Source organism: Anolis sagrei, chromosome 4, assembly GCF_037176765.1.
Source record: "Anolis sagrei isolate rAnoSag1 chromosome 4, rAnoSag1.mat, whole genome shotgun sequence".
NCBI lineage: Eukaryota > Metazoa > Chordata > Lepidosauria > Squamata > Dactyloidae > Anolis > Anolis sagrei.
The window spans coordinates 54,438,176-54,464,926 of NC_090024.1; the positions used below are offsets into that span (position 1 = coordinate 54,438,176).

Consider the following 26,751-nt stretch of genomic DNA (forward strand, 5'->3'; position numbering starts at 1 on the left):
ACAGTCTTTGATCATTTGTTTATTAACAGTAAGTTATATTCTTACTCAGACAATACTTTCTTAGTTGATGCTACTTCTCTTAGTTCATATTAATTTTCTGATTCAGGAACTTAATGATACTGCAAGTTACCTTACAGCAAGTCAGTCCATTCATCCAAGTGGCCTTTACTTCATCTCACCAGAGAGAAAAAATGCACTTAAAATCTGGTTTCTGCTTCCTGAAGAATTCTAGGGTTTGTAGTTTTGTGAGGCTATGAAAGGTTCCTCCCTAAACTACAAACCCCAGAATTCTGCAGGAGGCAGATTTTAAGTGATTTTTTTTTCTATAGTGTGATGAGTAACAGCATTGTCCTCACTATAGCTGGGAATAAAACAGCAGTGATACTTAGTAGGCATGGATAGATCCATGTTGGATAACTCATTACTAATTATAAATTTGATAAAAATTACCCTTTTGAAGTGATTTTGGGGTATTTTTAAAAACCAGAAGTCCCTTTGCCCTTCAAATATTTTTTTGCCATTTTTGTTATCTCTCAGGAAGTGAGTCAGAAATGATTCAGCATTTTTTTCAGTCCTCTAGCCTGCTGGGAGGCAAGCAGCTTGCATGCTGGGAGGCTGCTTGCCTCCCAGCCAATCAGGGGAGATGTTTTGGGGAGTGGAAGGGTTTTGGAAGCCATTGCGCTATATAATAGGGAGCACATGGCTGAGAGGCTCATTTGGAGCCCGGGAAGGGAAAGGAGAGGGGAAAGGGAAAGGGAAGGGAGGTTGTGTTGAAGGGAGGTTGGAAGAAGAGCAGGGCAAGCAAGCAAGCAGAGAATAAGGGCTGGGAGAAGGGCTGTTGCCTGCCTGGCTGCCTTGCCACTTGTATGCTGTTGCTGGTGGGGTTTGGGACGGGTGGGCACCACATGAATATTGCGGTTTGTGGGTGCATGGTGTGGGTGGAAGGAGCAACATGGAGGAACCAAAGCACTCCAATGTTTTTAAAAGCCCCAGGGTTGTAGTAGGTCTCTCTGGCCTCAGTATTTCTTAGTTTGTTGCACATTGCCTCAAAAGAACTAGATCTCCCATCAATTCAAGCCACTCTTTGAACATAAACTCTCCTTCCTAAAGTTGTAAAATCAACTTCCAAGGCCAAAAGGTCTCTCTGTTTGTTCCTTGGTTTGCTGTGCATTGCCACAAAAGACACTACAAATCCCATACATTCAAGCCACTCCTTCACAAAGTTGTGAAATCAGCTTCCAAGGCCCAAAGGTCTCAGGGCTGTTTGTTCTTTTCTTAGTTTGCTGTGTGTTGCCACAAAAGACACTACAAATCCCATACATTCAAGCCTCTCCTTCTCTAACTTGTGAAATCAGCTTCCAAGGCCCTCAAAGGTCTCTCTCTATCATTAATGAAGCAATTTGGAAATTTTGGAAAGTTCTGAATTTTTTTGGAAAAATTCGGAATTCAATTCCGAATCAAACCACCAGTGCCGTCTACATCCGAAAGGAGTTTTGAACCATTTTTTGGATCACCCAAGCCTAATACTAGCTCACTAAAACTGCTACGACAACCTCCAATCCTGCCCTCCTGACATCCCCTGAACCACCTCATTTTATAAAGAAAGAAAGCAAAGAAGATGGATAACCAAATTCTGGAAGTTTCAAATGGACAGAATTCTCAATTCAGACAAACAACTACCCCCTCCCGTAACATGTCCGTTTTTCAACAGAAAACAGACATTCAGCTCAAATGGGTGGAAAATAACTGATCTCAGCAGCTTCCTGTGGTTTGCAAGTACTACTCTACTTGGAGATGCTATGGACTGATTTTTAGGTGCTATGATTTTTAGATTTGAATATGTTTTAATGTATTTTAACTGTGAGTTTTAATACTGTTATGTTTAATTATATTTTAATGTTTGCATACTTGCATATTTTACACCATGTAGTCATACTTTTAACTGTAAGCCACTTTGCATCTCCTTCATAAGAGATAAAGCAGGGTATACATAATACTAATACTACTACTACTACTAATAATAATAATAATCTATTACCTTCCTCAAACAAGTAAGAGACCTTCTTTTCCATATCTTGAGCATGTTTTTCTACTTCTCAAAGAAAATATCAAAAACCATATCTGTCATTTCTCCTCATGTCAGCATTCCCTTTGTCAAAACTGGAGACATCATTGCCATGAGGAGGACCCACAATGTTCAGATGTAGTTCATGGTTTATGACTGCACATTTATGATAGAAAATAAGAACAAACCAAATATTGTTACCATGCCATAGACTTAATATTTCTGGGATTCGAAGAGCTGAACTGTTCATTATATAACTGCACATTAAAACTGTGGAATGTTGTGACAGAATGTTTATTTCAATATTTTGAGCTGTGGTGGTCAGTCATTTAAATGTCCCAGAAATAACTGTTTAGTATAGATGGTTTCTATATCCATAGATTCTGTATCCACAGATTCAAGCACCTATAGCTTCAAAACATTCCAAAAAATAAAATCCCCAAAGCAAACCTTGATTTTGCCATTTTATATAAGGGGCAACCAATTTACTATACCATTCTGTATAATGGGACTTGAGCACCCATGTATTCCGGTGTGGGTGTGTGTTTCCTGGAACCAAACTACTGTGGTTTTCAAGGGCCCACTGGATATACTTCCCATAAATTCTGTATTTTACTGTATAATTTGTTGTTTGGACTATTATAATACTAGAGCTTAAAGAGTAGGTAAAGAATATGCATCCCATGGGAAATCCTGTGGCTACCTCCTACAGAATTCTGGGGTTTGTGGTTCAGTGGCTGAGCATTTTAAAGGCAGGAAGCAGCCACAGGATTACTAGTGGGATGCATACTCTTTGCCTATTCTTTAACCTCTAGTATGATAAAGTTGGTGGCACACCACTCTACCACCGGAAGGTTGAAATTGCAACTCAACAATTCTACCATTTCAGTCTTCTCTTTCATACTATGTACATAATTTCACTATGTTGTTTAATGCAGTGCACCTCATGGGGGATTAACAATGTTTTTTACCAGTGTGCCAGGGACTGGTACCATATTTGCATCATTTGCTACATCTAGATCTTTTCTTTCCTGGAAATCCTCCATGGAATGGCAACCAATGACTCATAGGCCAGCAGCCATCCATGACATTCCCTTTGAGTAACATTGATTTAATGCATGGATTCTCTTGCCATTTTATCACAGTGTCTGCAAAACAATATAGCTAGCAGTCAACAGGTGACTTCAAGGCACAGAGGAACACACACATACAGACATCTAAAGGTTTAAGCTGCATTTTCTTTTTGTTCTTATATCAGAAAGCATGTTCATATGTTCATAGCTATGTATTCCTCTCATCTCAATTAAAATCACATATTGGTTACTTTCTAACAGCAGGAAAAAGAACTGCATGTAGGAGCTTAGATGTGTAGTTTAAGTAGTCATGCCAACTTTCACATCAACAACAAGAAAGGCAGGGTATATTAACTTGCAGATTTTTTTTCTTTTTTCTTTTAAAAGGACAGACTTTCTCTCTTGAAAAATGGTTTTAGAATTAAGCTGTTAATGTGGTCAATTGAAAAATGTCCCGTGGGGAAATATTATCTCTCTTCCACCACAGCATAAAAGCAAACAAGCAAACTAGGAAGCAGATTGCACCCTGCTGCTTTTAATGGCACTGCTGTTTGTTATTTCAACACTAAAACAAATTTAGAATCAAAACAGCATTTCCCCAACAGAAACTAATGCTGTCAAGCAAGTGGTGCAGATCATGAGAGAAGGACCATTTAGTTTCCCCTTAGTTAACATGCAGACTCAGCCAACATTCAGCAAGCGGGTCAAAGAGCGCATTCTCTGGCAATGTGCAAAGAGTGAACAATATTTACTCTTGACAGCTTGCTAATAGGCGAGCCCACCTATGATAAAAAATAAAGTGGTCCTTTGCCATTCTCAGTTCAACCCATTGATTGAACTAAGGAGTTTAAGAACTGAAACTGCTGTTTTAAGTTCAAAGGTAAAAGCAAATAATTCTTCCAAAGGCTTGGAAGCAGAATCACATTGATGAGCCCCACTGGCTGCTGTGTGTCCTGGTTACCCACTACTTCAACCGACATGTGGGAACCACCAGGAGTATCCTGTGCCATACAGGTGTTTCATAGGGCAGTCTGAAAACTGAAATCTGTCCAATAATGCTAGACAAACAAGTGCCTAGATTACACACACTGGAACTTTATCCACTATAATATCCAAGTTGGGAGCAGATCTGAGTGACTTTGTCTGTAAAGTACTGTGCAAAGTCATCACAGCAGGCTGTCACATTGTCTGTATTTTCTATTAAGGACCAGTGTAATAGACCTCTTACCAGCTCTGCTGGATGGCTCCTTGCAGATTAAATAGTGGCAGCAAAAATCACTTCTTTGCTGCCTGCATTGCCATGGAGTAGGCCTTCAAATAGAATAGGCTTTGGACTGCATTCTCTCAGACTCACTTTGAGTCTTCCAACAATGTCACTCAAGTCTCAGTCTCACTCACTTCATCAGCCCCAACTCCCTAGAAAAACAGAGGGCTGCATTGGCTTTTCTTTGTAAGAGGGGAGACTCAAGGGTGATAGCATGCACTGGTCTGGCCATTCAGCCATTCAGAGGTCAGCCAGGGCTACAGATTCACCTGCGAAATTGACAGATCCAGTAGCCACCTCTGCAGAGATTTTGAGTCCCAGTCAGTTTAAACCATCTCAGAGTTTCTCCTTGAGAAGATAACCATCATCCAAATAAGCAAAGAAGTCAAGGTCCAGAGTGTGCTGAGCTGAATCATAGGACTTGGGACAAACTCATGTTTGTCATGGATTCCATGAAATCTTGAGCCACTCCTGAGAGGGCAGTTTCAGAATGGTTATTGAATTCCCTCAGTCCTACTATCTGTAGACACTGCAACACCAAGACAATCCCAGCCAGCTCAGGAGAGGCTGTTAAGCAGCAGGATGGACAGTACACCAACAAAATCCCAGTTCTGTCTCAGCAGTTCACCTTTAGGTATAACACTTAAATCCTATTGGAGAGGGCCCTTGCTTACGGGGATAGAATATCCATAGACCACTGCATCTCCACCTCCCCACAGCAAACCTTGTCTGTTGCTGGTAGGCAGAACTGATGGAGATTAAATCCCATCACTAGGCACATCCAGTCAGGACACTTTAATACAGACCAGGTCGGCATGCTCATCCAATTAGGTTCCAAATATCCCTTGTTTTTCTATTCACTAACTTGGAATTCAACCACAGCATTTTCAACCCTGGAGGGCGATCACCAAGGCTATCTAGACTATTTGAACTGAAAGATAGTTTGGAAGCAACAACATTACACTCCCCTCTCCCAATATATTGCGATTGTTTCCTTCTTCTGTATTTTCTTCTGCCATGTATAACTAGAGTGGTTGCTCCCTGAAGTTGTGCAACCTTGACTCCTCTGCAAAAAACACATCCTTTCTATGCTGCACAGACAAAGTGATAGCAATGAAAAATAACTTAGTGCTGCTACCTTCTCTGAAAACAGCATGGATATCTGGCATTTTTCACCCCACGTGTGGTAAAAGTCTTTGTTGCAAAATTTTGAATATCACTTTGCCTGCATGGGAGATGAATGCAATAGTTCAATGCCCCTATAATTCCTTTTTATCTTCTTTTGAGGGAACTGGAGTGTATATTGTTTCCAATCTATAGGATGTGGCTTTTATTTCTATATTTACTGGCAGATTGTGTTAAATCTGAGTGGATTCTGTCTATGTAGCTTGAAACAGATCTCTTTGTATGCCATCTGTTCTCCTAAGTACTTTTACACTTCCTTTTCTAAAACCGTATGTGTACCATCAAAAGTTTCTTCCTTGAATTAATATGTTATTGTTTCAACTCTTTTAGGTAGTTTCTTCCTATGTTGATTTGCTTTGGAGGCGCAACTGATGGGAACGAGAGATAGCGGCTTCTCAGTGGTGGCCACTTGGCTGTGGAACTCCCTCCCCAGTGATCTTAGATCAGTCTCTTCCCTCCTGACCTTCAGAGTGAAGGTGTGGCTCTGGGATCAAGCCTTCAGAGAAGAACCATAGTGGAATAGATTAATTGGAATTTTGTGCAATGACTATCGGAATGGATTATGATTGTGGATTGCATTGTTTTTTTAATGACAGTAATGCTTTAAAATATTTTAATTTATTTAATTTTGATTTTTAATTTAAATTTAAATGTATTTTAATTGTATACTGTGGTTAAGGCATTGAATTATTGCCTATCTCTAAGCTGCCTTGAGTCCCTTTCAGGGTAGAAAAGGCAGGTCATAAATATTGTAAATAAATAAATAAATACAGCAGTTTTTTGACTTTCCACCAACAGTGGCATTCCTAGCACACATTTTATCAGTCTGTCTCCAAGAATATCATGGGGTGCTTCACTAAATGTTTTAATGAAATCATATTATACAACATCCACAGCATTCCTCTGCAGGTCTCAGACTTCAGTTTCTGGATTATGTGATTTTAATGTTTCTATTAATATCTTTTAATTCCATGTTTAATTGTCTACATGTTATTGTTTCTCTATTTAATATGGTTTAATATTTTAATTTATAGTTACATGTTACACTTTCTTTTATACTAGGTTTTATATATGTTTGTCAGACATCAAATTTTTGCTGTGAATATGTTGGAACCGCTTTGAGCCTCCCTCCCTCTCGGGGAAGAAAAGCAGTATAGAAATGAAGCCAATAAATAAACAAATAAATAAATTTGCCAAGCCCATGATGGTTAGCAGTCCTGGCAAGAAGCCTAAGGATGAAATATTAGCTGCTATTGCTTTTTCCCATCTGGACTGGAAGTCATCTGACATACTAAGAGATGCAAGACCAAGGGGAGAGAGGGTTAGTCTAAACCAATAGTTCAGCATAACCACCCATACCTTAGCCTCGATTCTCAGGAAGCCAGTCTCCAGACATAGGGTGGCATTGGAAACACACCTTGGGATCTGGAGGACTATTCTTAGGAATCTGGATTTTACATTCTCCAATGGGGTAAAGTCAGAAAAGGGGCCTAACTGGACACTGTATAAAAGTTGTGCAACTGACTTGGCATCAAATAGTTTGAGTACTGCGGGCATGTAGTGTCTCCCTCTTGACCTGAGATATTTTACTATAGCAGTTTAACATATCCACTGATGGGAGTTGAACTGAAAGTAAGTGACTATAGGATCTAGGGGTCATGGGTGATATAACACAGTTTCTCTCTAGGTGTTCAGGATAGCTTATATTCAGGTACATATGCACAGGATAAATGGCATAATACAGCCTTTGTTACTCCAGGGAGGACTTAACTACAATTGTTCTCTTAATAATTTGCTGTGCTTGATCCTGAGGGGGCTCAACTAAATAAGTATCTAAGAGGCCCAGTTTTGCATAATCATTTCTGGGTAGGCTCAGCCTCCATATCCTAATCTAAAGGAGCTCAAGTCCCCCTGCCTCCCTGTTCTGGGGACCATGTGAGGAAGGATTTGCACCCTAGTCTAAGTCCAGTACTTTGTATTATTTCAACCTCAAAGGGAACCGACTTATATTTTACTTATTTATTACATTGCAACCTTTTTATTTAGTATGTGAATGGCTTATGGTCTAAACATTAATAAATTGCTGAAAAGGGAACTACAAGGAAAGGCTGCTAAAATATGAATAATCTTGCCTTCCATTACTGTCAGCTGCTCAAACACTACTTTATTTAAGTGTACTAAAATATGAGTGTTGTGAAAAACTGCAATCATTGTATTTGCTGGCAATGACTTCTGAATTCTTTGAAAGATACTATATTGCAAGGAATCAGGGTGCTAAAGACAAAATAAAAATATAGCCATGACCATGTTGCTTCTGGCACTGTACAATGTAAGCAGTTTATTCCCAGAACATGTTAAAGGTTCAGCTTCTGTTATTGTAGAACAAATCCTGTAAGTTAATATCAGGTGGTGAGTGTCACATACTATTGCTTAACATCTCTGTGTATTCAGAGGCACTGTAGGCTATTTGTAGTGGAATGGAAGCACATTATAAGTCTATAAAAGCAATATAAAGTCTGAAAACTGGATATACAGTAGAAGAACTAGCTCCCAACAGCAATTTTCTGGACAAAAATTGCTGCTTAAAGTTCATTCACCTATCAGATAGGATTTACAGTTTTGTATTAAATCAAATCCAGCTGCCTGCATCTGGTAGTAATGAATACCTGCAGCACAAGAGGAAAATATAAGGGGAATGGGGGAATCTCCTCAGGCCAAAACAGATCAATTTAACGTTCACTATGATGTGTATGAGAACACAGACCTTTTGCTGAGATTTGTAATAATCATTATTTCAGACATAATCATTTTAAAATTGAACTTTCATTGATTGCCTTACCATATGGACACATTGTACACACAAGTCTCCTCCTTCCTTGAATTTTTATGTTAACAATGTATCTGCAACTGCCATTTATGGGTTTTCTTTTTTTCATTTTGTCCTGCTGTTATCACGTCAAACACTTACACTATTCCAGTTTTGGACCTCTATAGCACATGGGGAAGAAAATGTATTTACTGGGCCCAACCCGGGGGGGGGGGGGGGTGGGATTAGCACAGTGATGCAGCTAAAGATTTTATATACTGCTTGCTCTCCATCCTTATTCTTGGGTTTTTTAATTCCCTTAGCAGGCACCAGTTCTGGCTTGTTATTGCAAGAGCGTTGCCTATGCCATGTCTGAAAAGTATACTCAATCACAGTTCTTGACGACCCTCTTCCAGTTCCCCAGATGTATGCCATCCTGTGTCTTCCTGTTAGAATTTGGAGCAATCTCTCTGTCAACAAGAGCTTGGTGGTGGGCCCTAAAATATGGATTAAGGTCAGTGTATTCAGACTGGGCTCAGGTCTGATTTACCATCTAGCCCAGGATAATTACACTAGCAACTGGTTCAAGCTAAACTCTTAAAAAGTCCTCTTCTATTGGTTATTCAAATTGGAGGTAAGGACTTTGGTTTACTGAAGGGGAAAGCTCTGATAATTCAGGCAGTGCATTATCTCCATTGGATACAGGATGGATTGCCTGGGGTAACCCTATTTTGGTCTGCCATCTTGTTCTGCCAGTCCTAGCAGAGTGATGGAGATTCATGATGCATTCATAGGTTCCAGAAATGGGTAAACAGGGAAGATAAGAAAACTTTAGCTGAAGAGTTGGGGGACTGTTTAACGCCCCCCCCCCCAATTTTTTTTTCAGTGGTTGAAGGTCTATAGAGCTGATGGCATTCATCTCTCAAATATGTATTCCTGGGGGATTTTCAACAGGACCTTTTTTACAGCCAGGTAGGAAGAAATGGGCAAAGCAGATCCTCGACCCTTGTCCATTGCAGTTAGTGGAGAGAGAAAAATAAGGTTTTTGTGAATACCTTTAACACTTATTTAGTGAAGGGATAGGCTCTGGAACTGTCTCTTTACATCACTAGACCTGGGGGATGGAAAAGGACACTACTTTTAGAGTTGACCCGGTGACTACATTCTCACTTTAAATCTTGGGACTTAGGATACAGATTCTTCAGATTTATCTTCCATCAGTAGACCAGTTTGGGGGGGGGGGGGAGGCAACCCAGATATTGGCAACTCAGATGTTTACCCAAGGGAAACTGAGGAAATCTGGAGGAGACCAATCTACCTTCATGAGTTTGCTCCCCCTTTTGTGCCTCATAAGGTTTAATACAGTTAATTACATTTAAGAAAAAAATAAATAGCAACACATAAAGCAAATTTTGTCTATAGTGTTCTAGTTCTTAAAGCAATTAAGATTTACATGCTAAGTGTTCTAATTCTTAAGGGCAAGCACTATAATAGGGTTATATTATAGAAACACACGTCAATGGCCTTTATTCAACACAATCCTTTTATCTGGTCCCTTTGTACCTATGGTGGATCAGCAAATGACTTCCATCTCTTCTTTGAGCATTATTTGCAACATTTTAAACCATTGCTTTCCTAACATTAAAATTGTACCAAGGGGAAGTCAGAACTGGACTATTCAAAAGTTTTGGTTATTAGAAGTGACAGCTAAAAGAGTTAGTGGCAGCTAGTCCCCCCTTCCATGTCTTTGGTTATTTGCTAGTCTGAGCTCATCATAGGTTCCCTTAAGGAGCCCCCGGTGGCGCAGTGGGTTAAACTCCTGTGCCGGCAGGACAGAAGACCGACAGGTCGCAGGTTCAATGAGCTCCCTCTATCAGCTCCAGCTCCTCATGCGGGGACATGAGAGAAGCCTCCCACAAGGATGATAAAAACATCAAATCATCTGGGCGTCCCCTGGGCAATGTCCTTGCAGATGGCCAATTCTCTCACACCAGAAGTGACTTGCAGTTTCTCAAGTCGCTCCTGACACGACAAAAAAAAAGGAGAATGATTTTTTGCCTAGAATGACCACCATCCCTGCATTTGTAGTTCTGAAAGAAATGCCAACATTTGTTGAATCTGATATTTTTCATGCTAAAAGTAAAACAAAAAATCCAACTTCTTGGCTAGAAGAATGATAGTACTGGAAGAGCAAGCTGGCAGTATGTTTAGACTTAGTTTTTCAAAATCTAACTACTCCTTTCTGCCTAAACATAGTAATTGTCATTTATATTCACCATTCAATATTGGCTTACCTGTTTAAGTGCCTTTTTGGTGTGCTGTTGGAAGGAAGACACTAGCTTGCTTTGCATTGGTGTGTTTGTAAGGCTTGAGTCCTGGATGGAAGAAGCTTCTTCGGGTGCTTGCTTAGGGCAAACTATGAATATAGATATGAAGAGAAAATATTGAGAATATAGGAAATTATACTGAAGAATGTAATACAATTTCACAACTGAGATCTTAAATTGTTATAAAACTGGCATAAGCAAGAGGGAGCCACCAGAAGCCACTCCAAGAACCACAAACATACTTTCTCAGTGAAACAACAATAATTGTCCTAAAACAGCCCGATCTTTTATTGCTTCTGGTAGAATGAAAGCATCTGTATAGTCAATGAGAATGAGACCAAAGAAAGCTTAATTTTGTAAGATGTAAATTTCCAACTGTATGTTGCCAACAATTAACCTCTGCGAAATGTCTTTCACTATCATTTCAAAATATACTATTTTTCACTGCAATGAAGTTCAGCAATATGTGCAATAAGGAGAAAAACGACCAGTCTAAGGTTGACCATTAGCTTTAAATATAGAAGAACTTAATAGAAATAGAATTTAACATCCTGAGGAGATTCTTTACCTAACAATTTAGTGGTAAAGTTCAGGCAACAAGAAAAAATAGATAGCAACACATAAAGCAAATTTTGTCTATAGCCAGGCCCGTAGCCAGGATTTTGATTCGGGGGGGGGGGGGCTAAATTTGATTTTTTTTTGGGGGGGGTGAGTCTGAGTGAAATAGTGTTTACCCTAGAAACCTTTTGTATTGTTACCCCAATACCCCCGTGCATATGGGATATATTGAGCATGGTGATCAGATCATGATATGAATAAACATAAAAGTTTAAATAATGTACGAGTAAGGCCTTCTCGTGGACCACCATGAGAATTTCAGGGGGGGGGGGAGCTGAACCCCCTCAAGCCCCCCCCCCCGGCTACATGCATGTCTATAGCGTTCTAGTTCTTAAATCAAAGAAGATTTACATGTTAGATGTTCTAATTCTTATGGGCAAGCACTAAAATAGTCTCAGAAACACATATCAATGTAACTAGAAATTGAATTATAAATCAACAAGAGCTACACAGCACACTGAATTATTACATGTACCTCATGTACTCTATTTTATGAAAGTTTGAACTCATTCAATGTAAGGTCAGCTCAGTGGTCTCTCTATTCTAATACATATAGAGTCTATCCAGGGTCATGGGATCACTTGTTACTTGGAGTGCTTTTTTATTGGAATTGACAGGGATTAGGTCTGCAGCTTTCTATGTGCAAAATGTGTGCCCTGCTGCTCATGATTAGTCACTCTTCTAAAATCACCTTAGGAATATTATTAAAACATTGAAAACACACAGACCTTCCCAACCCTTCCCCCAACAATTATCTTAGGGACATGACAAAACTTCAACTAGAGGTGCACTACATTTCCAGTTGTTAAAGTTGGTATACCTCATGTTGTGAATTTTCTCTAGGAGTAGAAACAGGGTGAATTTTACTGCTCTGGCAATCATTGCAGCCAAGCCATGGTTGCTGACTGCCCCATTTTCCCTAGCAGGAAGAGGGGAAGGAAAGAAGAATTGGCCTCCCTTTGCTTGGCTTAAGAATGATGCAAGATGAACATCATTATATTGGACAATTATTCCCCATGTTCTAAAACAATGTGCATTTTTGCAAAAACAAACAACAAACAACAAACTACAAAACAGAGACATTTAACAGTAAAACTCTTTCTTTCTCTCTCTCTTGTTCTCACAACTGTCTCCAAGGACACTAGGGAAACAACCTGTCATTTTAGAGGTTTTTATAGCTTGAGGAATTGGTCAGTGTGTGGGGTTTGTGAAGGTCTTACCGAGGGCAGAAGCTGCCTGACATCACTCAGAAGTTACCCGCCTCAGGGCACATTCAGGCAGCCCTTTAACCCAGGAACATTCGCATTGTAAACATGCAAATGTTCCTGGGTCCTCATCCACACATGCCCCAGAAAAGGTGTGCTTTCTGGGGTGGGTGTCCAGATGTGCTCCTGTAATTTTCTGGGAGAACACCCAGAAATTTTAGCCCACTACCCAAACTCCCTTTCAAAAATAAAAAAACTTACCTGGCCTCAATTAACATGGTACTGGAGCTCTCCTGGCATGTAGGAATGATGCACCAGGAGAAAGGGAAGGAGGAGGAAAATTGCTCCTGTTCCCTCTTTCTCTTGGCGTGTCATTCCTATGTGCCAGGAGAGGTCCAGAACCATGCTAATTGAGGCTGGATAAGTTCTTTTAATTTTTAAAAGGGGTTTGGGGAGGAGGTTGGTGTCCTCGCAGTTTTCTGGGCTAATTTACCTCAGAAAACTGTGGTACTGGTGTACCGCCCACCCCGCGACCCAGCAGTTTCCCTGCCTGAGCTAGCAGAGGTGGTCTCCAATTCGGCCCTGGCCTCCCAACGCTTGGTTGTGCTGGGAGACTTTAACATTCATGCCGAGACCTCCTTGACTGGTGCAGCTCAGGACTTCATGGCCGCCATGACGACCATGGGGCTGTCACAAATTATATCTGGACCCACCCATCATGCTGAACACACACTCGACCTAGTTTTTGTGGCGGACAGTGGAATGATCAGAGTGGAAGAACAAAACATCCTTCCTGTGTCATGGTCTGATCATTATCTGATCAGTTTTAGACTCTCTGCGACCCTTATCCTCCGCAGGGGTGGAGGACAAATTAAGATGGTCCGCCCTCGGAGACTGATGGATCCGGAGGGATTCCTGAGGAATCTGGGGGTTCTTCCTGCCATGGAACCTGGCGATTTTGTAGACATCTTGGTTGATCTCTATAACAGGGAGATGACTAGGGCGATAGATACGATCTCTCCCTGAGACCGTGGAAGAGGTCCTTGGGACTGTGAGGGCAAACACGTCGGCTTTAGACCCTTGCCCGTCATGGCTAATTAAATCGACCAGGGAGGGGTTGGTTGATTGGCTTGTGTTGATCATTAATGCATCGTTGGAGCAGGGGTTTTTTCTATCTCGACTGAAACAAGCTGTGGTTCATCCACTTCTTAAAAAGGTCTCCCTTGACTCCACTGTGCTGAACAACTTCAGACCAATCTCCAACCTCCCTTTCTTGGGTAAGGTGCTGGAGCGGGTGGTTGCCTCCCAGCTCCAGGGCTTTCTAGATGACATCAGCTACCTAGATCAGTCACAGTCTGGTTTCAGGCCTGGTCACGGCACTGAGACAGACTTGGTCGCCTTGGTAGATGACCTCCATAGAGAGCTGAACAGGGGGAGTGTGACCTTGTTGGTTCTCTTGGACATCTCAGCGGCTTTCGATACCATCGATCATGGTATCCTTCTGGGTCGGCTCTCTGGGATGGGTCTCGGGGGCACGGTTTTGTCGTGGCTCCGTTCCTTCCTGGAGGGTTGTTCCCAGATGGTGAAGCTGGGAGACACCTGCTCAGATCCCTGGCCTTTGACCTGTGGGGTCCCGCAAGGCTCTATTTTGTCTCCCATGCTCTTTAACATCTACATGAAACTGCTGGGAGAGGTCATCCGGAGTTTTGGAGTTAGGTGCCACCTCTATGCAGATGACACACAACTCTATTACTCATTTCCACCTAACTCCAAGGAGGCCTCTTGGGTGCAGGACGAGTGCCTGGCCGCTGTGTCTATCAGGATGAGGAGGAACAAGCTGAAGATCAATCCTGACAAGACAGAGGTCCTCCTGGTTGATCGCAAACCGGACCGGGGTATAGGGTGGCAACCTGTGTTGGACGGGGTTACACTCCCACTGAAGCCACAGTTCCACAGTTTGGGATTCCTCTTGGATTCATCGCTTACGCTTGAGGCTCAGACGTCGGCGGTGTCCAGGAGGGCTTTTGCACAACTGAGACTTGTGCGCCAACTGCGACCATACCTCGCAAAGGCTGATCTGGCCGGGGTGGTCCATGCCTTGGTCACCTCTAGATTGGACTACTGTAATGTGCTTTACGTGGGGCTGCCCTTAAAAATGGCTCGGAAATTTCAACTGGTCCAACGGGCGGCGGCCAGGATGTTAACTGGTGCCCCTTACAGAGAGAGTTCAAGCCTCCTGTTCAAGGAGCTCCATTGGCTGCTGTTTATTCTCCGAGCCCAATTTAAGGTGCAGGTGCTTACCTACAAAGCCTTAAATGGTTTGGGACCATCCTACCTGCGTGACCACATCTCTGTTTACAAACCCACGCGCTCACTTCGTTCCTCCAGAGAGGCCCTGCTCGTGATTCCACCTGCGTCGTAGGCGCGTCTGGTGGGGATGCGAGACAGGGCCTTTTCTGTGGTGGCCCCCCAACTCTGGAACACCCTCCCCAAAGAACTTAGACAGGCCCCTACATTGGAAGTCTTTAGGAAGAACTTGAAGACCTGGCTGTTCCGATGTGCCTTTCCAGAATAGGAAAACTCCAACACCAAGTCCCAGAAGCACTTTAGTAGAAATTAAGATTGCCGGCACACTGCACTTACTCTATAATCCTACATAACACCTGCCACTTCAGCATTTTTAATCTGTACCCACTACTCTGGCCCGGCCCAGTTTTATTGTGTCTTGGTGTATTGTTTATTGCTTCTTGGTTTTAATATTGCTTAACTGTTTTTGATTTGCTTTAGGTTGTGTTTTGTTATATTGTGTTTGAGTCCTTGGCTTTTGTAAGCCGCATCGAGTCCTTCGGGAGATTCTAGTGGGGTACAAATAAAGTTAATAATAATAATAATAATAATAATACTGCCCGGACAGCCCCCTCAAAAACCGAGAACTTTTGAGGGAGCAGTCCAGACAGCAGAAGTAGTGGGCTTTTTGGAAGAAGAAGGTGTGTAATCTGGAACTCCTGCATTAAAGGGGCTGTCTGGATGCACCCTCAGTTGCACTGCCCTGATAATTACTTTTAAACAAAACAGAACAAAACAAGAGCAAAATAATGAATAAATTAGGACAAAAATCGGCTACACATAGAGGTATGGGTATTAAAATTCCTTAAAAATTCCAGATTATGGAATAGTTCTAGATTAAAAACAACACAAAGTGGGCTGTTGTACACATGATTTAATATGTATATATATTTACTTCTTAGGTTTTATTAATTTCTTTGTTTGTATGTTTATAGTATCTCTCTAGAACTCTTAAATCCAGAAGAGTTTCCAACTCAATGAACAATCAATTTAAATAATAGAAAGATAACATATTTTGAGATATAGTCATTTATACACATTTGATAGAGTTAGGGACATAGGATCTCAATAAAAGTGAACAATTGCAAATAAAGACATTTGAGTGAATAACCCTCCAATAATTTCTAAGTCTTCCAGTACAGCTTCATGGTCAGCTTCCTCTGGAGGCTGAACACAGAATTGCATTGGAGGACCTAGGAATTCCTAGAGAAGTGCTTTCTTTAGAAGTCTCTAGGTCCTCCAGCATGATTGGAAGATTCCTTGAGAGAACATTTTAAATCAACTATGTGAATGGTCAAATCTAAAAAAGACAAAATTACAAATTTGGAGGGATTACAGTACTCTTTAAAACCTTATAAACACCATTTTTTAGAATATATTCTAATTACATTTCAACTTTTCTCTTGGACCACAAAGGCTAAAAATGTTAAGTTAGAGTTATAAGTTATTTGGGGGAGAGTCACATGCCATGGTGGTTTGAGTGTTCAAATTGGACTCTGAAAGACCAAGGTTCAAGTCACTGCGGAGCCATAGAAACTCACTGGATGGCCTTGGGCAAGCTACTCTCTCTCAGCCTTTGAGAATGGCAATGACAAAGCCTTCCTGAACCATCTTGACATGAAAACCCCAAAATAGGTTTGCCTTAGCATGGTTATAAGTCAAAAATGACTGGAAGGCACACAACAAATATTGCTTTTACATCAGTGGTTCTCAACCTGGGGTCCCCATATGTTTTTGGCCTTCAACTCCCAGAAGCCCCCGATGGCACAGTGGGTTAAACCCCTGTGCCAGCAGGACTGAAGACCGTCAGGTCACAGGTTCGAATCCGGGGAGAGGCAGATGAGCCCCCTCTATCAGCTCCAGCCTTTCATGCGGGGACATGAGAGAAGCCTCCCACAAGGATGATAAAACATCAAATCATCTGGGTGTCCCCTGGGCGACGTCCTTGCAGACGGCCAATTCTCTTACACCAGAAGCGACTTGCAATTTCTCAGGTCGCTCCTGACAGGACAAAAAAAAAAAACTCCCAGAAATCCTACCAGCTGGTAAATTGGCTGGGATTTCTGGGAGTTGTAGGCCAAAACATCTGGGGACCCACAGGTTGAGAACCACTGTTTTACATGGTCATACACATAACATTCATCACATGCAGACTTTCCATGATAAAGGATTCTTATTTGCCCAAATACATAACGGACCTAACTCATCCATATTTGTATCATCTGATTATTTTTATTTGCATAGTGTTGGTTATAAATTTGAAGCAACTGTCTTGTAAATACTGCATGTAACAAATGCATTTTCTTATTTAACTGTTGAGCTAATTTTCATCAGATGTGGTTGCTCTTTTTCAGAACATAAAGACTGAATATTATAATATTTACTTTTTAAAAAGCTCTATTTATGTTTTATTATGTTTAAGAAAACTGTTACATATCTGATACAAACACCATGCTCTCAATCACCTCCTGAATTTGGAGCTGGTGTCAAGACCAAACTCCCCTTCCAACCCTTCGACTATAAACGTGATTTCACATTTTATGCACCATTACATTACATGTAGTCTATGGATCCCTCATAAAGCATAGATTTAAAATGTGTTTGGGAGAGGCTGCATATCAGACAGAAACTAATCTGCATTGACAGGGGCATAACACAGAACCATAGTGAACACACTAAAAGGAAGGAAGAAAACATCACCAAACAAGAGCTGGAAAGAGACATGCAACCAAATTCTGGCTTTCAAATCAAAATCTGCTGGAAAACCACATTACACCTTTACTGGACTGCTAAAATTGCAGGGTATCTATATGTAATTGCAAGCAATTACCATTGAACATAATAGTTCAACAGAGATCAAAGAATGAATTCATGCATCAAGTTGATTCATGATATAAGCAGCTGTCATTTGAAAAATCTGAATATAAGAAACTGCTATCACAGTCATTTATCATACACAATTGTTACTTAGAAGACTAGGTATTTGCTGAATAGAAGAAATACCAGGGGGAAAAACTATAAATTCACAGGAGCACATTATCTTCCAAGCAGGCTCTTTTTTATATGCTCAGAAATGTCTGCCAATAACAGGATAAAACATAGAGGTACAGATTCAAATGAATATGCAAAAATTGTGTGATGTGTACCAGAAAGCTTGAATTATCCCATTCTTTCTTCCTTTAAAACAAACTTACTTGTTTTTAATTTCAAAGCAGACTCGCTTGGAATATGATCAAAAATGCATTTTCATTTTTCTAGCCATTTCAAAATTTGTCTACAAAACACGTATTAATATTTCCTTCCCTATGCTAACACATGTTGCCTATCTCTAACAGAAAGCATCTAACAATATTATTGAGACACTCAATTCTACAAAAGATACCCTGGGGAACAGAATGCAAATATAAACCATTGGTTAAACTATCTTATAAACAAACTCAATACTTTTTCTCTGGGTGACATGGATCTACACATATATTGACATGAATGGCCATGCATTGTCAACACACATATATCAAACATTCACCTAAATCTTTACAATGTCTAGAGCTTCACTAGCAAAATCAGAACAGTTTTACTCTATCTATTGAGTAGGGCTTTAAAAAAGAAACAAAAATCAAGTGAAGAAATAAATTGTATACAGGTATAAATGGATGCATACATCCGGGACCAACAAGGGGTTTAAAACAAATAATGTAGCTATTTGGTGCACATTACTACACATCTTAATTAACAACATTCTAGTGCCCCTGTAGAAAAATTAATGGGGATATTATCTTTAGGATGACAGGTTTATATTAAAGGAAACCAATGTTGCAGTACAATATTCTGCAGTAGGTGTATGGAGAGACATACAGAGTGGATTTTAAAATTAGCAAGTTATTCCCAGGGTGGTTCCAGACAAGAAAGAAGTCCACAGTCACCCAGGTTTAAAAAACCCGGGTCAGGGCAGCTTTCTGTCCTCACACTGGCCCGAAAGCCTGTGCTTTTGGTGCTGGGTGATCAGATGTGTTCAAAGAACCTTCCAGAAGAACACCCAGACAACCTTACCCCCTCCCCCTCCCCCTCCCCCAAACCCCTTAAAACCCCTTTAAAAATAAAATAACTCACGGGGCTGGCATTGCCTTGCTGCTGGCCCTTTCCTGGTGCTTAGGAATGACATGCAAGGAGAAGGGGGGGGGGCAGGAGAGGGCCATCAGTAGGGAAATGCCAGCCCCATAAGTCATTTTCTTTTTAAAGGGGTTTGGGGGAGTGCCCTTGCCATTTTCTGGGCTGATTTAGCCCAGAAAAACTTGAGATGGCTGTCTGGACTGCCCCCTCAGAAATCCAGGACTTCTGAGGGGGCGGTCCAGACAGCAGCCATAGTGGGTTCACCCCACGCCAAACCCACTATCAAATTAATTTGCTAAAAAGCAGTGTTTTCCTGCTTTGTGGCAAATGAATTCATTTTTATCTTGGATGCTCCACTTGAAAATACGGGAGCTCCCACTTTTAAAGGGCTGTCTGGATGTGCCCCCAGGTGACTATCAACTCATTTCAATGGTGAGTCTTTCTACCACACATTAACATGATATGTATCAATGGTGGCTTATGAAGGAATAATAGGCTACCATTCACACAAAAAAAAAAAAACAAACCAAAAAACCCCCCAAAAACAAACAAACCCCAAACTGTTTAGATGCCAGAGGATCTAAAAAGAGGCTCTAAACCAGGGGTCCTCAAACTTTTTATGGAGAGGGCCAGGTCACATTCCCTCAAACTGTTGGAGGGCCAGAATATAATTTGAAGAAAAAAATGATGAATTCCTATGCACACTTCACATATCTTATTTGTAGTGCAAAAAACACTTTAAAGCAATACAGTAATTAAAATGAAGAACAAATTTAACAAATATAAACTTATTAGTATTTCAATTGGAAGTGTGGGCCTGCTTTTGACTGAAGAGAAAGGGATTGTTCTTGTTGCTGTTGTGTGCTTTCAAGTCATTTCAGACTTAGGTTGACCCTGAGCAAGGGCCAGGTAAATGACCTTGGCGGGCCTTAGTTTGAGGACCCTTGCTCTAAACAGTAATCCATGGCTTGGGTATGATGGGAAGGGGATTTAAATCACTCTAATGATATCACCAAATTGCATTTGACAGTGCCCTCAGTTTCAAAAGAGCTCTGCTGCTCATATCTAAAGTTCTCTGGAAATATAAAATTAACTGTATTTCTTTGGATCTATGGTTACAAATACAAATGGAACACCTTTAATAGGGCTGAAATGTGGAATTTTGTATTCTGGATACAGTCTCTGAGTTACAAATGACTCATAGTTAATGATGGGGGTAAGACAACAGGAAGTTAGAGGCAATCTGCCCCTAGGAAGGGAAATTCACTCCTAAAAGTGTTATTTGGGGTGGGGGGAGGTGTCTTCACTGAAGCTTTATCACCAATCCTTGCTTCCATAACAAGCCAGTTTTTTTTTAAAAAAAATCCAATTATCACAGGGTCAGAAAGGGAGGTGAAATGGGGAGGTGAAATAGGGGCACAGACAGCAAAATGAACACCATGGGCGTGTTAACCATTCCCTATGCTATCCAAGACGATATGGCTGGAGTTTCACTTAAAAATTTCCTTGTACTGACTTATTTACAAATTCAGCTTAAGAACAAACCTACATAACCTATCTTGTCCATAACCCGGGGACTGCATTTTTCCAAAAACTGACACAGAAAAGTGAGAAGGGATTTTTTTTACAAAGCCAACAATTTATTTCCAACCTTGAATTGTAAATAATGTGAAAAGAATTACACTGAGACTGGAAGTTTGAAAATATACTTCCTTATATGGTATGATCTTTTTGGTCTCAATAGACCAAAAATAGGCTAACTTGTTAGTTCTTTAACACAAAGTTGACCACTTAAATAAGAATTACACATTATTTTTCAGAAGACACTTTGATGTTCACTCTTTTGTGTCTGTGGACTGCAAAAATAAAAGCACAATAGGAACTTCCTATGATCCTAAACCTCATGTTGGGCCTTAATATTCCATTCATTCTCATTTTTAAATTTTTTAAAAATCCATTTATCTAGCCATCTACAGTGGCTTGATTTGCATATTGGAAAATAAGTCAGTGTTATGGAGAAAATTTAATGCTTAACAGTAGAGTTCCCAGATCACAAGCTGTGACCCTGAATTTCAAGGGCTAGATTTTTCTCTGTATGCCCCAGGAGAGGGAGAAATCGCAGGGCAACAGGCCTGACTTGAAAGATATCTATTGTTAGAGGAGCTGTCTACACTCGCTGCCTACCATGAAGTGAACCAGAAGTTTTTCCTGGGTATCCAGATGACATCCAGGGAATTCTGGCCCCTAACATAGAAGCAAAACTGGCTAACCCAAGTTGACTCTGCATTAGATAAAGTCAGAAAATGCTGCAGAGCTTCCCTGTCTAAATTTTAAAGCATTTTTTATTTTTACTTCTTTTTAACCTGCCAGTGGCAAGAGACTAAGCTGACCTCATATTCATTAAAATTCCCACAAATCACTATTAACGAATAGAATTCACCACCACTCATAACTAATAACTCATAAATGTATACCATATTAATGGCATTTAAACATACTAATTCTAATTTTAAAAGGGACAGTTTATCCCTCTGATCAGACGTCCCATCCCACAAACATCATCGTTTGAATGTGCCGGCTTTAGGATAGGTGACCGGGACAGGATAGGGATTCTGTTAGTGTACCGACCACCCCGCTGCACTACAATCTCCCTACCTGAGCTAGCGGGAGTGGTCTCGGACATGGCTTTGAGCTCCCAACGGCTTTTGGTCTTGGGGGATTTCAATGTCCATGCCGAGGCCTCTCTCTCGGGTGCGGCTCAGGACCATCACTGGATCCCACTCAATTCGACAACTATCGGCCAGTTTCCAATCTCCCCTATTTGGGCAAAGTCATGGAACGTGTGGTGGCAACACAACTCCAGGGGTTTCTGGTAGACACTGATTATCTAGACCCGGCACAGTCAGGCTTTAGGCCGGGACATGGAACTGAGACAGCCTTGGTCGCCTTGGTAGATGATCTTCGCAGGGAGCTGGACAGGGGGAGTGTGTCCCTGTTAGTTCTGCTGGACCTCTCAGCGGCCTTCGATACCGTCGATCACGGTATCCTTCTGGGCCGCCTCATGGACATGGGGCTCGGAGGCACTGCTTTGCGGTGGCTCCGATCCTTCCTTGAGGGACGGACCCAGAAGGTGTTATTGGGTGACACCTGTTCGGCCCCACAACCGTTGTTGTGTGGAGTCCCACAGGGTTCAATCTTGTCCCCGATGTTATTTAACATCTACATGAAGCCGTTGGGAGAGATCATTCGGAGTTTCGGACTAAGATGCTATCTCTATGCAGATGACGTCCAAATCTGTCACTCCTTCTCACCTGTCACCAAGGAGGCTGTCCAGACCTTGAACCGGTGTTTAGCCGCTGTGTCGGACTGGATGAGAGCTAACAAATTGAAATTGAATCCAGACAAGACAGAGGTCCTACTGGTCAGTCGGAAGGCCGAACAGGGTATAGGGTTACAGCCTGTGTTAGACGGGGTTACACTCCCCTTGAAGACGCAGGTTCGCAGCTTGGGAGTGATCCTGGACTCATCGCTGAGCCTGGAACCCCAGGTCTCGGCGGTGGCCGGGAGAGCTTTTGCACAATTAAAACTTGTGCGCCAGCTGCGCCCGTACCTTGGGAAGTCGGACATGGCCACGGTGGTCCACGCTCTTGTTACATCCCGTCTGGATTACTGCAACGCACTCTACGTGGGGCTGCCTTTGAAGACTGCTCGGAAACTCCAACTGGTCCAACGGGAGGCAGCCAGATTGCTCACCGGAGCGACATACAGGGAGCACACCACCCCCCTGTTGTGTCAGCTCCACTGGCTGCCGATCCAATTCCGAGCACAATTCAAAGTGCTGGTTTTGACCTATAAAACCCTATACGGTTCCGGTCCAGTGTATCTGTCCGAACGGATCTCCCTCTATGTCCCACCTCGGAACCTAAGATCTTCTGGGGAGGCCCTGCTCTCGACCCCGCCTTTATCACAAGTGAGGTTGGCCGGGACGAGGAGCAGGGCCTTCTCGGTGGTGGCCCCCCACTTATGGAATTCCCTCCCCGGGGAAATTAGATCGGCAACGTCCCTTCTTTCATTTAGGAAAAAATTGAAAACCTGGATATGGGACCAGGCATTTGGACACCCGGGCAGCTAAAGAAAAACCTAATGACGAGCTGGAACTTGTTGAGATGGAATGGACTTATGAAACCTCGAACACTGAACTCAGGATTAACCTACTGCTGTGTTATTGTATTAATGTGTATTGATGTTTTAAATTCTTAATTTGTAATTGTTTAATTTGTTTATATATGTATGTATATGTGATAAAGGCATCGAATTGTGCCTTCCCCTGTAAGCCGCCCTGAGTCCCCCCTCGGGGGTGAGAAGGGCGGGGTAAAAGTGACAGAAATAAATAAATAAATATATGGACCATTAAACATGATATTGACAATCACATTAAATATAATCAAAGAAACAGTCAATACTGTAATCAGTAATTTTTTTTCACTCCATTGACTTTGGTATATTTAGCATTTGCATAATAAAATTCAGCAGCAAATCAAATGTCATTTTTTATGTATTTCTGGGGAGTACTGTGGATACAGAGTACCTCAAAATAGGGACTGGGGATCACATGTAAACTAAAGATGGTAACCATCATTGAACACTCCTGTACTGGAGAAACACAAATGGAATGACACTGGTTTGTTTAGCCATTCTACTGGTAGGAGGAGCCAAGCAAAAGCAGTTGAACAACATGTATCAAAATAAGCTAGAATCCTTTAGTCTGCCTCTGCCTGCATACATCAACTGCTATTAACAAATGGGATACGTCAACATTTTCCAACCTGGTGCAAGGTTTTATAGAGACATATGAATTTCTGATGTTTAGAGTTCTTAAATGATACAGCTTCACCTTATATTTTGGGGGACATGAGAGAAGCCTCCCCGCATGATTGCAAGACATCCGGGCATTTATATTTTATTTATATTTTAGCTAGATTTCGGCTGACGGGCGCTCTAGGTAAAAGGAAAAACATCTTCCAAAATTTGTCCTATTTTATGGGATTCTTTTCAATCTATTTCACCTGACATGGACAAGATCTTGGGAGAAATGAAGGTGACCTATCCAACTGCCTCTCCTCATATGAACCTGCCTGGACACTCCGATCAACAGGAGAGGCCCTCGTCTCAATCCCACACCTGTCCTGAACCCAGCTGGTGGGGGCGATAGAGAGGGCCTTCTCTGCAATTGCCCCCTGCCTCTGGAACTCTCTCCCGAAAGACATCAGAATGACCCCATTGCTGCCCTCTTTCAGGAAACAATTGAAAAACTTCCTATGTTCCCAAGCGTATGGTGAAATGAATGATTGAATACTTTGCCTTATGAAATATGGAATGGTTTATGAAAACGGCTTTTACATTTCCCCTTTACTACTGTTGCTTAAATGTTGTTTTATAGCATGGTTTTATTGCTTTTATAACTATTTGTTTTATACTATTTAAATTGTATTTTATTTAAATTGTATTTCTTATGTATTACTGTACAAGGCATTGAATATTTGCCTTTTTATGTCTGTGAGCCGCCCAGAGTTCCCATGGGGAGATGGGGTGGGATATAAATAAAGTTGTTGTTGTATCAACTGCCAGCTTTAAGAAACAAACCATGAATGTAAAAGCATCAATGAATGCAAACCAGAATGACGTGTGGCATTTTGAATGATTGGATTTTCTTTTGAAAGCAGGAAATGGCAGAAATCACAATATCCCATTTTCAGAAAGAATGTTTAGGAATGTCAGAAACAAAATAATAAAGGACTTGGCACCCAAAATCATTATATTATCTCTCATGATTTCTAAATCCATAAGTAACAATTTTGAGAACAGCAGTAGTTTTTTAAACAAATAACAACTCAGGTTTTAAAGAAGCAAAACATATGAGGTGCTGGAGGATCACATGAGTATAAAAACTGATGCACAGTTGACTAAGCATAAACACATTCCACTAAGACTAGAATTAAAGCAACGCAAAAGCCTACCTCCATTTTCTTCTCCATTGCTATTGCTTGGCTCAGTCATTTCAGTGCCATCCAATTCTGATTCACAACTTAAATCCAACGTTCCATCTGCTGGGCATGTAGAGTCTTCCTTCTATATATAAACAAATGTGATCAGATGGCTTGGCACTTTAAAAAATGATCTGGCTTCTACTATGCTTTTAAAAGAAAGCCTTGCATGAGTAAAATGTGATTTCTGACAATGTGCAAGATTGAAAGAACTATTCTGCCAAGTCCCAATGAGTATTCCACTTGAAAGTTATATATAAAAATTCTGTTTATTTTGTTTTCTGGGTAGAATCCAACTCTTGATCCTAGCTAAAGTAGATGTAAATCAGCCACTGAACAGTAAATGAAACATTATATACTGGTAAATCCCATTGTTTCAATGGGTCTACCCTATTCAGATGAGCAAATAGTTTTTCAACAAGCTTATTTCTACCCAAACAGATATGAAATAAAGCAGACTTAATGTAAGACTCTCTAGTTAAATATGCATTGTCACTCCACATGAACACTGCCAGAAAATTCCTACATCTCATTTTTATATTATCCTCCTTTCAGTACCTATTCCCTGAATTCCAAAACTATTTGGCATTTACATGGCAATGAATGTCTACATTCTAGATGATGCTAAACATATCAAAAGCTAACCAAATGAGAGAAAACTGGCTTTGAATTCTGTTAGCTGGCAACGAAAAGCCCATCATTTTAACTCTCTGAAAAAAATTCTGTATTCCATGTCCATTACTGCATCTTCATTTTTCATTTCAGTTTCAGAATTTATAAATTTCAACTAAACTTTGTAACCTGCTTCATAAAACATTAAAAAAATTCTAGATGGACAGTCTTTGTCTTTTTCATTCACCTTTTCCCACATTTTATTAGGGTTTTAGAAAGGAATTTTGTTAATTCAACATAAAGGAGTTATTTGGATCATCATTCCCAAGTTTGGGACTGTAACACATAGGGATCTCCCCAAATATAACATATAATATAATTTTGATACATAATATAATTTTGAGATATAATGTTATATATATATATATATATATATATATATATATATATATATATATATATATATATATACACACACACACACACACACACACACATACACACACACACACACACAACGTGTCATAATAATATCAGCATTGCTCTTGAGGTTATCAGTTGATAAACTGGTACTGCACATTGTTTTATAAAATTTCTGGACATACTTAGAAAGAAGCTTCAGCTCATCAACCTTAATCAAATTTATTCACATGTAACTTTCTGTAAGGTTTAGGTACAATATCTACAAGACCCTGTATTTTCACTGGCAAAAACATAACTTACTTTGAGTGCGTAGAGTCCTGCCTTGCCAGGGATTTTGAAGAATGTGCCATCACCAACCCGAGTGTTAGTATGAAGCATTGCATTCAGACAAGCTAGTGGAGAAGTGCCACTGAAATACAAAAATGGGGAAAATTAAGCTAGTTGAAATGAAGGGTTTTCTTAAACTGTTTCCTCTTTTTTTCAAACTCATGGTCCCCTTAAAAAAGAAAGACGGGAAAAAAACTGCAAACCTCTCAACCCTGAAAACATCTACATTACAATAACAGGCCAGTTGAAACTTAATCATATGCATCTGTCCCTTCAGCTTCAGGCAAAAAGTCTGTAAATTATAATTATGCTATTTTCACATAGTAAACAGCTCTACATTGAAAAA

The 26,751-nt window shown here is 40.8% G+C and overlaps 1 protein-coding gene across 6 annotated transcripts in view; it reads right to left on the reverse strand.

The window, feature by feature from the left end:
- ASXL3 (ASXL transcriptional regulator 3) overlaps window positions 1-26,751 on the reverse strand; it is a 145,902-nt gene that overhangs the window by 47,131 nt on the left and 72,020 nt on the right. For all 6 annotated transcript variants that reach the window (XM_060775237.2, XM_060775235.2, XM_060775236.2 and 3 more), the window contains 3 exons: window positions 26,379-26,487; window positions 25,017-25,128; window positions 10,688-10,809 (listed from right to left, as the gene is read on the reverse strand). In XM_060775237.2, the coding sequence (XP_060631220.2) occupies window positions 10,688-10,809; window positions 25,017-25,128; window positions 26,379-26,487 (343 nt within the window). The remainder of the gene's footprint in view (window positions 1-10,687; window positions 10,810-25,016; window positions 25,129-26,378; window positions 26,488-26,751) is intronic.